At 42.3% G+C, this 15020-nt stretch overlaps 1 protein-coding gene across 1 annotated transcript; it reads right to left on the bottom strand.

The window, feature by feature from the left end:
* Positions 1-13555: 13555 nt before the first annotated feature.
* On the bottom strand, positions 13556-14396 carry LOC145033765 (la-related protein 1B-like). The gene is made up of 3 exons (XM_078982308.1): positions 14270-14396; positions 14003-14074; positions 13556-13914 (listed from the first exon to the last, which is right to left on the bottom strand). The coding sequence occupies exons 1-3, from the start codon at positions 14318-14320 to the stop codon at positions 13768-13770; spliced, it is 270 nt and encodes an 89-aa protein (XP_078838434.1). The 5' UTR covers positions 14321-14396; the 3' UTR covers positions 13556-13767.
* Positions 14397-15020: the final 624 nt, after the last annotated feature.

Here is a 15020-nt window from a genome sequence, read left to right as displayed (position 1 = left end):
TATTGGTAGTAATGAAATTAGTAAGCTAATAACTTTAAGAATTAGTTTACTTCCCACATAATAGCTTTATATATGTGTTAAAACTAACATACATTTCAAGGATAACCAGGCTTTTAGGAAACTTCACACAAACACTTTAAGTATGGTAAATACTTGTACATTACATTTAGAACCGGTAACCAACTACAAACTTTAAAGGAAAATAAGGGTTTTTCCTGGGATAATAGAACTCGTTTTAAACTAGATCGTGTAGTAACCAGATAACAAACTGTTTTCAACCAAACTGTGTAACAAATGGATACACAAACTTTACTTATAAGAAAATAGGGGATTTTCTTGGATAACAACTTTTTTAGAAAACTAAAGGAAACTTGTTCATTTTCAGAAACAAACCGCTTATGAACTCACCAGCTTTATGATGATTTTTAAACTGCTTGTATTCTCAGGTTCTCCTTAGATAGGTATCCCACGTCCTTTTGCAGAAGACGGAGCAGATGGAATTCACGTCTTAACTTTTGTTTAAACTTATGTATCTATAAAACATGTATTACTTTGCTTTTCTACTTTCAAACAAATGTAATGATCATATGTAATGTAATGTTTTGCGTTTACTATGCTTACTATGTACATTGTGTAACAACGCAAATTTTTCAAACAAATTTATCATTTCAAACAATTAGATTATTTTTATTCAAACCCAATATAATTATTTCAAGTGTTAAGTCGAAATACAATTCATAAAATTCCCAAGATCTCGAAACATCAATCAGTGTGTACGCATCATGCCGGCGCCTTCCTACGGTCCTCGCTAGTACCTGAAACACATACATAACAATTGTAAGCATAAATGCTTAGTGAGTTCCCCAATATACAACTTACACATATACGCCTTTCCAGGCCCTAACCTTCCGGTCCACAATACAACGCCTTCCGGCCCATAATATAATCGTCTTCCGGCCCATAACATATTGCCTTCCGGCCCATAACACATTGCCTTCCGGCCCATATAAACATACACAGCACGCATAGCAATTAACTTACCACATATAACACATATATCACATATATCACATATCATATCCGACCTTCCGGTCACACAGTCAAACCCCTCCGGGTACAATATAGTGAGAAGACTCACCTCGTGGATACCGTAAGCTAGCAACTCCTGAAATCACTCGTACCCGATCCGCCGAGCTACAAACTCCCTATAATATCATATATCCCTTATTAACACTTTTATCTCTCAAGTTAACTGACCCTAAGAAATCACACATAGGTCAACTCTGGTCAATGGTCCACGGTCAACTCGACCGGACTCGGCGAGCGCCATGGCGACTCGGCGAGTCTAGACGTCCTCCAATCTTCTAAGATTCCCCTTCTACTCGTCGAGTATCCTCCTTGACCCGACGAGTTACTCCTGGAAGAATTGCGAGGCCACCCCGACTCCACTCGCCGAGTCTGAAGAACAGATCGACGAGTCCCAGTTATTCTGCAAGCTACTCGCCGAGTCTGTTCATCGGACTCGGCGAGTCCATGCCATGCAGTCGATCAAACTGCTTCCTAAGGTCAGAATTGTTCCGACCATTCATAGGTCTGGTCCTTCTAGACTGGTCCATCATGTAAGGTCTTCATTTAGGTGCTCATGCTACACCCCAAGACTTATAATTTACATTTTGACCTAAGGCATAAGGATTCCAATCCAAAACCTCTATTGATTCCCGAAATGCACAGGCATGGGACATTCTGGACCTCTAAAGGTCCCAATACGGGGTTCCAATCGTTTGGGGACTAAGGTAACATTCAATCTAGCCACAAAAAGGGTTCCATAAACCTTAAATCCATATACACATCAACATGGAAGAATGTAATTCGAATTATTACCTGAATAATGTGTTCTCTCTGTGTCCCCAATCCTCAGAACGTGACTTCTCTTGTTGTTCCCTTCACCAAGCCTTCTCTTCCTTGCACAACAACTCTTCCAAACTCAACAATGGTCTTCAACCTTGCTCCAGATGCACACAATCGAATTAGGGTTCTTCTCAGAAGGCTAAAACGAACAATGACGGCCTATAAGTCCTTTTTATACGTCCCAAAATTGAACGACTAGGGTTTCCGCTGAACAGCGCAGACTCGCCGAGTCCATATCTGGACTCGTCGAGTCCAGTCGCGAACCCGCGACCAGGTCTGCAGTCCTACTCGGCGAGTCTGGCTCCAACTCGCCGAGTCCCCTCTTAAAACACCCCAAAACACAATTTAAACAATACCTGAGATTCCGGGCTGTTACAATTCTCCCCCACTAGGATTAGACTTCGCCCTCGAAGTCTCACTCTGAAAATATCTCCGGATGCTGCTCCCGCATCTCACGCTCCGGCTCCCAAGTCATTTCCGATCCCTTCCGGTGTTGCCACTGAACCAACACCAGAGGTACCTCCTTGTTCCTCAGAACCTTGATCTTCCGATCCCTGATGGACACTGGTCTCTCGGCGTAATTCAGGCTCGCATCCACTTGAATATCCTCTAATGGAACCACTGCCGATTCATCGGCTATACACTTCCTCAATTGCGATACATGAAAAGTATTGTGGATCTGTCCCAACTCTGCTGGCAACTCCAATCGATAGGCTACCCGGCCTACCCTTGCAATCACACGAAATGGACCTATAAACCGGGGCCCCAACTTGCCCCTCTTCCTGAACCGGATCACTCCTTTCCAAGGAGAAACCTTCAGGAGAACGAAGTCGCCAACCTGAAATTCAAGCTCGGACCGGCGCCTGTCCGCATAACTCTTCTGTCGGCTCTGGGCGGCCAATAATCTTTGCCTAACCTGTTGAATCTGCTCTGTCATCTGAAGTATGATCTCTGTACTGCCCATCACTCTCTGTCCCACCTCTCCCCAGCAAATGGGGTCCGACACCTCCTACCATACAACAACTCAAAATGTGGCATACCAATGCTCGAATGATGACTGTTGTTGTAGGAAAACTCTGCCAAGGGTAAATACGCATCCCAGCTACCCCCGAAATCTAACACACACACTCGAAGCATGTCCTCCAGTGTCTGAATCGTCCGCTCGCTCTGACCGTCTGTCTGGGGATGGTATGCGGTACTAAAATGCAGTTTAGTACCCAGCTCCTCATGGAATTTCTTCCAGAACCTGGAAGTGAAACGTACATCACGGTCCGAAACAATCGAGATCGGCACTCCATGTCGAGATACTACTTCTCTCACATATATCTCCGCCAACTTCTCCGCTGATGAACTCTCGCTGATGGCAAGGAAGTGTGCACTCTTCGTCAACCTATCCACAATCACCCAAATTGCATCGACTCCCCTAGCAGTTCTCGGCAATTTGGTGATGAAATCCATAGTAATCTGTTCCCACTTCCACTCAGGAATCTCCAATGGCTGTAACTTTCCATGCGGTCTCTGGTGCTCGGCCTTAACTCTACGGCAGGTCAAGCACCTCTCAACGAACCAGGCGACGTCTCTCTTCATACAGGGCCACCAGTATTCCTTCCTCAAGTCCAAATACATCTTCGTAGCACCGGGATGGATCGAGAATTTCGATCTATGAGCCTCTTCCATCAAAGTAATGCGCGTACCGCCCACGAATGGTACCCAAATCCGACCCTGAAACGTCAGAAGTCCTCGTCCATCCTTAACGAACTTTGAAATTAACCCAACGACCCGCTCTTTCTTCTGCATCTCGGATCTCACAGCCTCGGCCTGTGCCCCACGAATAGCATCCAATACTGGAGTCATCACAGTCAGTCTCAGACATACATCTCGCAATAGAGTGCTCTCCGCCCTGTGACTCAATGCATCGGCTACCACATTAGCCTTGCCCGGGTGGTATAGGATTTCACAATCATAATCCTTAACCACATCCAACCACCTCCTCTGACGCATATTTAGGTTGGGCTGATCCATCAAATACTTCAAACTCTTATGGTCCGTGTATATCGTACATCGAACCCCATACAGATAGTGACGCCAAATCTTGAGAGCGAACACTACTGCCCCCAACTCTAAATCATGCGTGGGATATCTCGCCTCATGAGGCTTCAGCTGCCTCGATGCATAAGCTATCACATGACCTCTCTGCATCAATACTGCACCCAGTCCCGAAATCGATGCGTCGCAATATACAACAAAATCTTCCATCCCTTCCGGGAGAGCTAATACCGGGGCTTCGCACAGTCTCTGACGAAGTGTCTCAAAGGAAGTCTGTTGCTCGGGTCCCCATGAGAATGCAACACCCTTCCGAGTCAATCTGGTGAGCGGCACTGCGATCTTGGAGAAGTCCTTAATAAACCTCCGATAGTACCCCGCCAACCCAAGGAAACTCCTGATCTCAGAGGGTGACTTCGGCACCTCCCAACTCATCACAGCCTCAACCTTGGCCGGATCGACCAATATCCCTTCCTGATTAACAACATGTCCAAGAAATTGGACCTCCCGCAACCAGAATTCACATTTGGAGAACTTTGCATATAGCTTCTCCGACCTCAATACCTCAAGGACCTCCCGCAAATGTTCCTCATGCCGCTCTCTAGATCGCGAATACACTAGGATGTCATCGATAAATACAATCACTGACCGATCCAACATCGGCCTGCATACCTTGTTCATGAGGTCCATGAACACAGCCGGGGCATTGGTGAGCCCGAAAGGCATCACCACAAACTCATAATGCCCATATCGCGTCCTAAATGCTGTCTTCTGGACGTCCTCATCCCGCACTCTCACCTGATGGTACCCTGACCTCAGGTCAATCTTAGAAAACCAAGATGCCCCTTGCAACTGATCGAATAAATCATCGATCCTCGGTAACGGGTAACGGTTCTTGACCGTCACTTTGTTCAACTCCCGGTAATCAATGCACATCCGGTGTGAACCATCCTTCTTCTTGACGAACAGAATAGGTGCTCCCCACGGCGAGCTGCTCGGCTGAATGAATCCCTTCCCCAGCAACTCTTGGAGTTGCGAGGACAACTCTTGCATCTCTGGAGGTGCGAGACGATAAGGCACCTTCGCAATAGGCGCGGCCCCCGGAATCAGATCGATACCAAACTCTACTTGCCTCGCAGGAGGTACTCCCGACAGCTCCTTGGGGAAAACATCCGGAAACTCACGCACCACTGGGACCTCCTCCACTGACCTCGGTCTCTCGGAAGCCTCCCGCGTATCCATCACATACGCCACAAAACCCTTACATCCCTGCTGTAGACATTGCCTCGCCCTAGCGGCCGAACAAAAAGCTGATCCCGAACGGGTACCCTCGCCGTACACCGTAAGAACTCCCCCACTAGGGTCTCGTATAGTCACCAGCTGATGCTCACAATCGATGACAGCGCTGAATCGGCTCAACCAGTCCATGCCCACGATGACACAGACATCACCCATCGCAATAGGAATCAGTTCAATTGGAAACTCAACCTCGAAAATCTCTAGCACGCATCCCCGAAGAACCTCCGTGGCACAAATCACTCTCTCGGCCGCTATAGAAACTCTCAGAGGCCGACTTAACGACTCATGACTAATGCTGATATGTTGACTAAAAGCTAAAGATACAAAGGACCTACTCGCACCCGAGTCAAATAACACTAGAGCAGGCACAGAGTTCACAAGAAAAGTACCTACACATATAATAACATAAGCATACATTTCGACTTTAAATAAATACATGAATTACAGCATACCTGCCACAACATCGGGCGCAGCGCAGACCTCCTCCGCAGTCAGTTGAAAGGCTCTCCCGCGAGCCCTTGGGGCCTCGACCTTCGCCGGTCGAGTCTCAGTAGTCCTGGAAATAGGTGTAGATCCCTGACGAAGCTGAGGGCACTCGGCCTTCCGATGGCCTGTCTGGTTGCAATGAAAGCAAACCATAAACCCCTTAGGGCAATCCCTGGCGATGTGTCCCTCCTTGCCACACTTGTAGCAAACACCAGCTCGACACGCCCCATCATGACCCTTGCCGCACTTTCCGCAAGTGCGGCCCTTCGGACCTCCCGTCCTCGAATCGGCGGACTTGGTCCGCTTGGCTGCCAGCTGAGACTGAGCCGGCCGCCGGTCCACCTGCTGAGACTCGGCCTCCTCCCTGGCCTAGGTCTCCAACTCGATCTCGCGCTTCCTGGCATTTACCTGAAGCTCAGCAAAAGTATGATAGGTGGAGTTTGACACAAACTCCCATATATCCCTCCTCAAAACACCCAAGTACCGGCTCATCCGCGACTACTCTGTAGACACCAGCTCGGGGCAGAACATCGCCCTCTCATGAAACTTCCGCGTGACCACCGCAACCGAATCAGTACCCTGCTTAAGGGTCAAGAACTCCTGAACCAATCGTTCCCTCTCCACTGGGGGAACGTACTCGTCCCTGAACATGGAAGTAAACCTCTCCCATGTCACTGCTGTAATCTTCGCCAAAGTGAAGTTCGCCGTCACGAACTTCCACCAATCCTTCGCTCCCAAACGGAGCTGGTTCAAAGCGAACCGTACCCTCAGGTGCTCCGGGCATGAATAAGTGTAGAAGCACCCCTCAATATCAGCGATCCACCTCATCGCAGCAATCGGATCCTGCGTCCCATCGAACTCAGGTGGTTTCGTGTTGCTGAATTCCCGAAATAGCAGCGAGTCACCCCCTGTGGCCTGGCAGCGGCCACAGCTGCGGTAGTGGCAGCGGCTGCAGCTTCAGTCAGTGCAGCGTACCACTCCTCAAACGTCTCCATCAGGGTGGTCTTAATAGACCCAAACATCTCCGGGATCTCAGCCCGGATCGTTGCAGCTACCTCCTCCTGAATCAGCTGGCGAATCTCCTCGTCACTCACACCGCTCGAACTCGTCCCGTGGCGTGTTGTAACCATGATGTCTCTGAAATATAACATAAAATTATCAGAGACTCCATCAAGTACAATTGTACTCGATAACGCAACCCTACTCAGTCGCCGATATCCAGGGATTCTTACTTGGGTCTCTCACCGACCCGGTGTCTTCGGTAGTATGGGCCCAATACTACCGACCACACCGTATCAGCATTCATCCCAAATCTTCCTCCCCAAACCCCGAATAGTGAGTACTCTACTTTTGATGTGCACTATCTACCTGCACGCTATCAAGAATCTTATATCGACAAACTCCCTAGACTAAGGCATCACAAATCAGGCCACTCTAGTCCTATCATGAATACCTAGTCTTCTAGCATGCATAACAATTCATAATTCATTTCATAACATAACATTGTAAGGTATTTTGGGGATCTTTACTGTTCGGGCGCTGACTGATCGTACACACTGCTTCTTTCTTGTTTACCACACAATCATTTTTAAAAGTTTATGCCTTTATTATTATTATTATTATTTTTAAAAAAGTTTTCCTCAAATCCTCGGTTTGAGTTCAGTTACACCCGAAGGTACACCCGAATCCCTCAAACCAAGGCTCTGATACCAATTGTAACAAAGCAAATTTTTCAAACAAATTTTTTATTTCAAACAATTAGATTATTTTTATTCAAACCCAATATAATTATTTCAAGTGTTAAGTCGAAATACAATTCATAAAATTCCCAAGATCTCGAAACATCAATCAGTGTGTACGCATCATGCCGGCGCCTTCCCACGGTCCTCGCTAGTACCTGAAACACATACATAACAACTGTAAGCATAAATGCTTAGTGAGTTCCCCAATATACAACTTACACATATACGCCTTTCCAGGCCCTGACCTTCCGATCAACAATACAACGCCTTCCGGCCCATAACATAATCGCCTTCCGGCCCATAGCGTATTGCCTTCCGGCCCATAACATATTGCCTTCCGGCCCATAACACATTGCCTTCCGGCCCATATAAACATACACAGCACGCATAGCAATTAACTTATATCACATATATCACATATCATATCCGACCTTCCGGTCACACAGTCAAACCCCTCCGGGTACAATATAGTGAGAAGACTCACCTCGTGGATACCGTAAGCTAGCAACTCTTGAAATCACTCGTACCCGATCCGCCGAGCTAAAAACTCCCTATAATATCATATATCCCTTATTAACACTTTTATCTCTCAAGTTAACTGACCCTAAGAAATCACACATAGGTCAACTCTGGTCAATGGTCCACGGTTAACTCGACCGGACTCGGCGAGTCTAGACGTCCTCCAATCTTCTAAGATTCCCCTTCTACTCGTCGAGTATCCTCCTTGACCCGACGAGTTACTCCTGGCAGAATCGCGGGGCCACCCCGACTCCACTCGCCGAGTCTGAAGAACAGATCGACGAGTCCCAGTTATTCTGCAAGCTACTCGCCGAGTCTATTCATCGGACTCGGCGAGTCCATGCCATGCAGTCGATCAAACTGCTTCCTAAGGTCAGAATTGTTCCGACCATTCATAGGTCTGGTCCTTCTAGACTGGTCCATCACGTAAGGTCTTCATTTAGGTGCTCATGTTACACCCCAAGACTTATAATTTACATTTTGACCTAAGGCATAAGGATTCCAATCCAAAACCTCTATTGATTCCCGAAATGTACAGGCATGGGACATTCTGGACCTCTAAAGGTCCCAATACGGGGTTCCAATCGTTTGGGGACTAAGGTAACATTCAATCTAGCCACAAAAAGGGTTCCATAAACCCTAAATCCATATACATATCAACATGGAAGAATGTAATTCGAATTATTACCTGAATAATGTGTTCTCTCTGTGTCCCCAATCCTCAGAACGTGACTTCTCTTCTTGTTCCCTTCACCAAGCCTTCTCTTCCTTGCACAACAACTCTTCTAAACTCAACAATGATCTTCAACCTTGCTCCAGATGCACACAATCGAATTAGGGTTCTTCTCAGAAGGATAAAACGAACAATGACGGCCTATAAGTCCTTTTTATACATCTCAAAACTGAACGGCTAGGGTTTCCGCTTAACAGCGCAGACTCGCCGAGTCCATATCTGGACTCGTCGAGTGCAGTCGCGAACCCGCGACCAGGTCTGCGGTCCTACTCGGCGAGTCTGGCTCCAACTCGTCGAGTTCCCTCTTAAAACACCCCAAAACACAATTTAAGCAATACCTGAGATTCCGGGCTGTTACACATTGGTTGTGATACTTTACCTGACGTCCTCCGCCCCGGGACGTTTCCGCCATCAGTTTCAGGGTGTGATAGATACCAACTTGTAACATCCAAAATTTACAACCAATTTAAACTTTTCAAAAACAACCCATATTCGTTAATTTATTACAAAAAGGTATTCAATTCATTTATTATCAGAGTATTTCCCAAAACCACATCATAAACACATAAAACATGAGGAGCAGTACAATCACGCCTTCGCCTTGCCACGATCTCCTAAAGTACCTGAAACAATACACTGAAAACTGTAAGCCCGAAAGCTTAGTGAGTTACCCCCAAAATACCAACCAGATATACCATACACATAACATATCATATCATAAACAGAACAACCATGCACTTTGGGTCTACTGTGTGAATGGTCCGCCGCACCGGGCCTTCTGTCCACCTGGTCCACCCTCCGAGTCTAGCCATATACATCGAGTCTGTAGTGTGGTTGGTCCGCCCACACCGGGCCTTCAACCCACCTGGACCACTCTCTGAGTCTACAGTATGACTGGTCCGCCCACACTGGGCCTTCAGTCGACTTGGTCTACTCTCTGAGCCTCAGTACGTCTGGTCTGCCCTTGTGGGGCCTACAGCCTATCCAAACCACTCACTGGGCCTTCGAGATATCCGGACCGCCTAGGTATGTTGTCCTACAGCACAAAGCAGGACCCACCTGAACCCAACCCAATCAACCGTGTGCACATAAACGTATAATCATATAGCAATTCCTCACTATTCAGACGATCTAGCAGATTACATATATAGCACACTCAAACCAGGATACCGACTTGACCGGTCACTAACATAGCATCATCCTATATACCAGGATCCCGACCTTAACCAGGTCTCTAACATATACCATCCTAACTACCAGGATACAAACATATAGCAAATCAATAACATAACAACTACCCGGATTTTCATCCGATAAAGGGCCGGCCTTGCTGCCTTAGACCCTGTCGATATAGTGAGGATAACTAACCTCGTAACTCGCTGACTGAAGAGATAAGATCATGCTGCTCCAACCTCCGACACGAACTCCACCACTGATTAATACCAAAAGACTGAAATCAACATATACCAATAATTACCAAAGTACCCTTGGAAGTCCACTGGTCAACTCTTGGTCAAAGTCAAAGTCCTCAATCAAAGTCAACCTTCCTATGTGACCCTACTCACCGAGTTGCCCCGTCGACTCACCGAGTCCCACAATTCTGAGTCCCTTCTCGCTCAACTCACTAAGTCATCCCTCGGTTCACGGATTCACCGTTCAACCAGAAAAAGGTTAGCACTCCATGACTAGACTCGCCGAGTCCAAGAACAGACTCGTCGAGTCCCAGGTAATATTCAACAGACTCGCTGAGTTGTTCTTCTAACTCGTCGAGTCCATGCCAACCTTCATCCAACTCGCCGAGTTCACCCATGGAACTCGCCGAGTCTCTTCAGCTCTCATTCCATACAGAGGCTTTCCAAGCCATACAGGGGCTCAAATCTGTAGATCTACCCTTCTACAAGCCAATCCTCATGTAAAATGGCAAACTTTACGTGAACTCCAGGAGCTATGAGTTCAAAATGCTCTAGGGCTAGACTTTTAGGACAAAGGGCTTCACTAACAACTCAAGGACTAAAGCTTTATGACATTCTAGGCCATCATGAGTCTAGATCTGAAGTAGTAACCCCATATCCAACTCCAAATCCGAGATAGATCTCAAAACAATTTGAGGAACTCCTAATACAACCACCAACGATGAACCACAAGGGAAGTAGCTTAAGGTAAGTGCTCTTTACCTACGATATGTTAACAATTCTTATGTAGATCCCAAATCTTTACAAGCCTCTTGATGCTAACTCCTAATTCTCAAGCTCCTTTCACAATTTCCTCTTCTAAGCCCCAATCTTTCCAACAATGAAGCCTCACATGAAATTAGGGTTTTCTGGAACTAAAAAAGAAGGTAAAGAGTCCAGCTGCCGACTCGCCGAGTTGGTCACTTAACACGCCGAGTTTCTCCACTTTCAAGCTTATATCCAAAACTAATTAAAGAGATTTTTTTAACGGCTAATCTAATCTAATACTAAACTACTTCTAAATCATCTATGTCTCAGACAAGACTTTTACCCTCAACCTCAAGAAGTGAATGTAATATTTGATACTGCTGGTTAGATGCGTTTTGGTTAATTAAAGAGAATTAATCACATCATTCCATTGTGATCATGGTCCAAAATTTAACAATCGTTGCTTCGTGCAACATAATTAAAAGATCGTTGAAATGTGTAGTAATGTTTGATTCCCTTGATACAAATATGCACACATACACCCACCTATAAACATACACTCATATATGTGTATGGCTATGCATTTAAGGCTCGTATAGGAGAAAAATGAGAAATTAAAGTTTTTGTCCGCGACCCTACAATATATGCATAAGTTTTAGGTGTAGGAAAATGGTTATTCATTTAACAAAGTTCTTTGGGAGAACTTCAAATGATTTTGCTGTGTAAATCTGTACATGTACTTCTTTCACCCTACACTTTGTATTATTTTGTAATTTTTGCCTATGATTGGACTTGCATTGATGACATCTCCTAGACTAATGCAAACGATGAAAAACTATGTACCAGTTAGGTCAACCCAAACCCATAATAATAATAATAATAATAATAATAATAATAATAATAATAACAACAACAACAACAACAACAACAACAACAACAATAATAATAATAATAATAATAATAATAGTGATAGTAATAGTAAAACAAAGAAAAAGATAATAATAATAATAATAATAATAATAATAATAATAATAATAATAATAATAATAATAATAATAATAACTAGAAAGCTTACCCCTGCCACGTGGGGGTTAGAAGTTTTCAATATTGTTTCCGATCGATATGACAGACATAGAAAGTGCAAGCATGAAAAGTCCGGACTTTGCCCCAGACCGTTTTTTTTCATGTTTTTATGAAAAAATATAAAAGTTTCGACTGCAATGATCAAAAGTTTCAAAACGGTTAAAGATTTAAAGGGGTAGAAATTAGCAAATTTTTAGAAAATGGATCAAAGTTGTTAAACCGTTAAAGTTTTGTGGCCAGACTTTAAATATTAAAAGGTTCCTAAAAAGTGTAAAAATATTGATTGTAAGGTATCCAGTTTAATATTCCTAAGCTTCATATATATATATATATATATATATATATATATATATATATATATATATATATATATATATATATATATATATGAAAACGGTATTCTATAAGAGTACAAAAGTAGTGGTTATAATTGGATGTTGCATGCTCGGCTCGTTGGTAAAGTCCTTGGCACGATACACATGGAACCTAAGTTTGAATCCAAACCCTTTTTTTTTTTTTTTTTTTTTTTTTTTTTTTTTTTTTTTTTTTCGTGTGCGTAGGTATTTCATAGGTAAAGTTAATAGATGTATGTAAGGGTGGTTTCATAGGTATTCCGTACGTAATTACCGACGAAATTCTTAGGGGAATCATTCCGTCGCTATTTCGTAGTTATTCCGTCATAATGACTTTTGTAAACTATGACATCTTTTTCCATAGATATTCCGTCACTATTCCGTCGGTAATTACCTACGGAAAATTTCCGTAGGTATTTCTCATTTTTCTAGTAGTGTATATTCAATGAGATTTAAATTTGGTGATATGCTATTGTTTTTTGTATTTTTTGTGTTAAATTATTTCTATTTCATGTTAATATCCTAGTTTTTGAATAACACTCCCATTTTTTTCTATCAATTTGCTTGCATTTTGAGCTTGTAGTTTCAAAACCAAAATTGTAGCAATATTTTTAGTTAAACTAACCACGTTCAAAGATTCAAGTTTCAAATGAGAGCATAAAATACAGATTTTTTAAATATAAAAATCTACAACAAGTGAATTCGAAATTTACTCAAAATCGACCTTCGGTTTTGGAATTATTTTGCCACAGATTCGACCAACTACGCACATATATTCATAATTTTTGAAAGCCGTTGCTGGATTATAGTTTGGAAATCATTTAATCATTGTCTATTGATTAAGATATCAAAAACAAACAACCATATGTATAGTGTCTAACCATAAATTTCATTATTAATTAAATTAAAAGCAAACAACCCCTTAGAAAACCACCAACCATCTTTTAAAAAACAATGACAATCACAAAAAAAAAACAAAATTGTATCTATAATAACTTTCATAGGTCCAAAAAAAATTCATAACATCTAACAAACCATTATCCAAAGTTAAAACAAAATCTAAGTTTTTTTTCGTTTCAAGCCTTATTCATTTTTTTTCTTTTCGCCTTTTTCTCTATTTACTATTATTATTATTTATTTTATTTTTTTTTCATGTTTTTATGTGTTAAATGAACATCTCAAAACATAATTTCAATATGCCATAAAGATCCATGATATCCCCGTATAGTTCATCATTGAGATCTTCTCGTTTATCTATTAAAAAAAAAAACAATATGCCATAAAGATCCATGATATCCCTGTACAGTTCATCATTGAGATCTTCTTGTTAAATAAATAAATAAATAAATAAATAAATAAATAAATAAATAAATAAATAAATAACTGTAGTCTTTTACTTATAAACCATGTCTTCCATCATTATTCTCATTTGTACCCGAGCTTCACTTGACCCATGGTTGCCCCCTAAAAACCATGGACGCCTCCACCATGTTGGAATTGGATACCGAATTACCATAAAAGCTTTCAACATTGATGGAAGTTGGGATAATCCATCTCATCCAATCATTTCGCTTCCTCATCTTCTCACCCTACAAAATGAATTTTAGTATCAAGTCCAATTGTCATAGTTATATAGAATTTAATATTTTTATGAATTAGCACATGTTTAATACACACCCGCACTTCCACAGCTCTGGATGCCCGCATTACATCAAGAATTAGCTTAACATTGTCAGTTAAACACAAAACCTGCAATAACACAGGGATATTAATTGATATCAAATGCAGCATAAAAAATGAGCGTATGAAGGACCAATATCAATGTGGCATGATGATGATCACTTTATATGAAACATATTAAAATGGAGTTGACCCAAGTTTGAATCTCATAAGCTTCAAAAAAAGTGTACGCATCAATTTATGCATCTTGTATATGATACTTACTTTCTTGAAGCTTGCTATTAAAGTGACATGAACCCAGCCTTGTTCGTCCATCTTTTGTCGCAAGTATAAATCTTTAACCAAATTCTCATCACTGCAACAAAGGGAAATAAGATGTTAATTGTTTTGAACTAATTATAAACCACCACAAATGTTTTAGATATGAGAGATTATAAAGAACCTGAAATAATAATCAATTTGTTTCACAATCTTTTCATGCAAATCTTGATCTTGAACAGGTAAGGACACTGGAGACTGCATCGGTGTCATCAGCGATGCAGATTGAGTTGAACCTTGAACATAAGAGGCCAAATCTGCATGTACATAAAATGCATTATACAAACAAAACAGAAAAAGGGTTGTAAAAAATAAATGCATCAACCTAATTTGTATTTGCAGTTGGATTTCTTTTTTCTAACTTTGAAAAACTATTAACTAATTTAACTAAATGTATTTTTCATATTATGAAATATAAATGAATTATTTATTTAACAAGTTAGGGTTGTAAAAATACATCAACCTAATGTTAGCCCGTGTGATAAATAAGTTGAGATGGGTTAGAAAATCTAACCCGTTTATCAAAACCAGTTTGTTTAGAAATTCATAACCTGTTTAATTCAACATGTAGAGTTGAATAATAAAAAGCTTACCAGGATACATGAAATTGTTGCCAAAAGGGGGAACTGGCACATGCATTTGTGGAGACATGAAAGAATTTGAAACAAGTGGAGAGGTTCCACGATTCACAAAACCC

The sequence above is a fragment of the Lactuca saligna genome, chromosome 3 (genome assembly GCF_052625555.1).
Source record: "Lactuca saligna cultivar CGN05327 chromosome 3, ASM5262555v1, whole genome shotgun sequence".
Classification (NCBI taxonomy): Eukaryota; Viridiplantae; Streptophyta; class Magnoliopsida; order Asterales; family Asteraceae; genus Lactuca; species Lactuca saligna.
The sequence above is the reverse complement of the archived record's forward strand: the minus strand, read 5'-3'. Positions and strand labels throughout refer to the sequence as shown.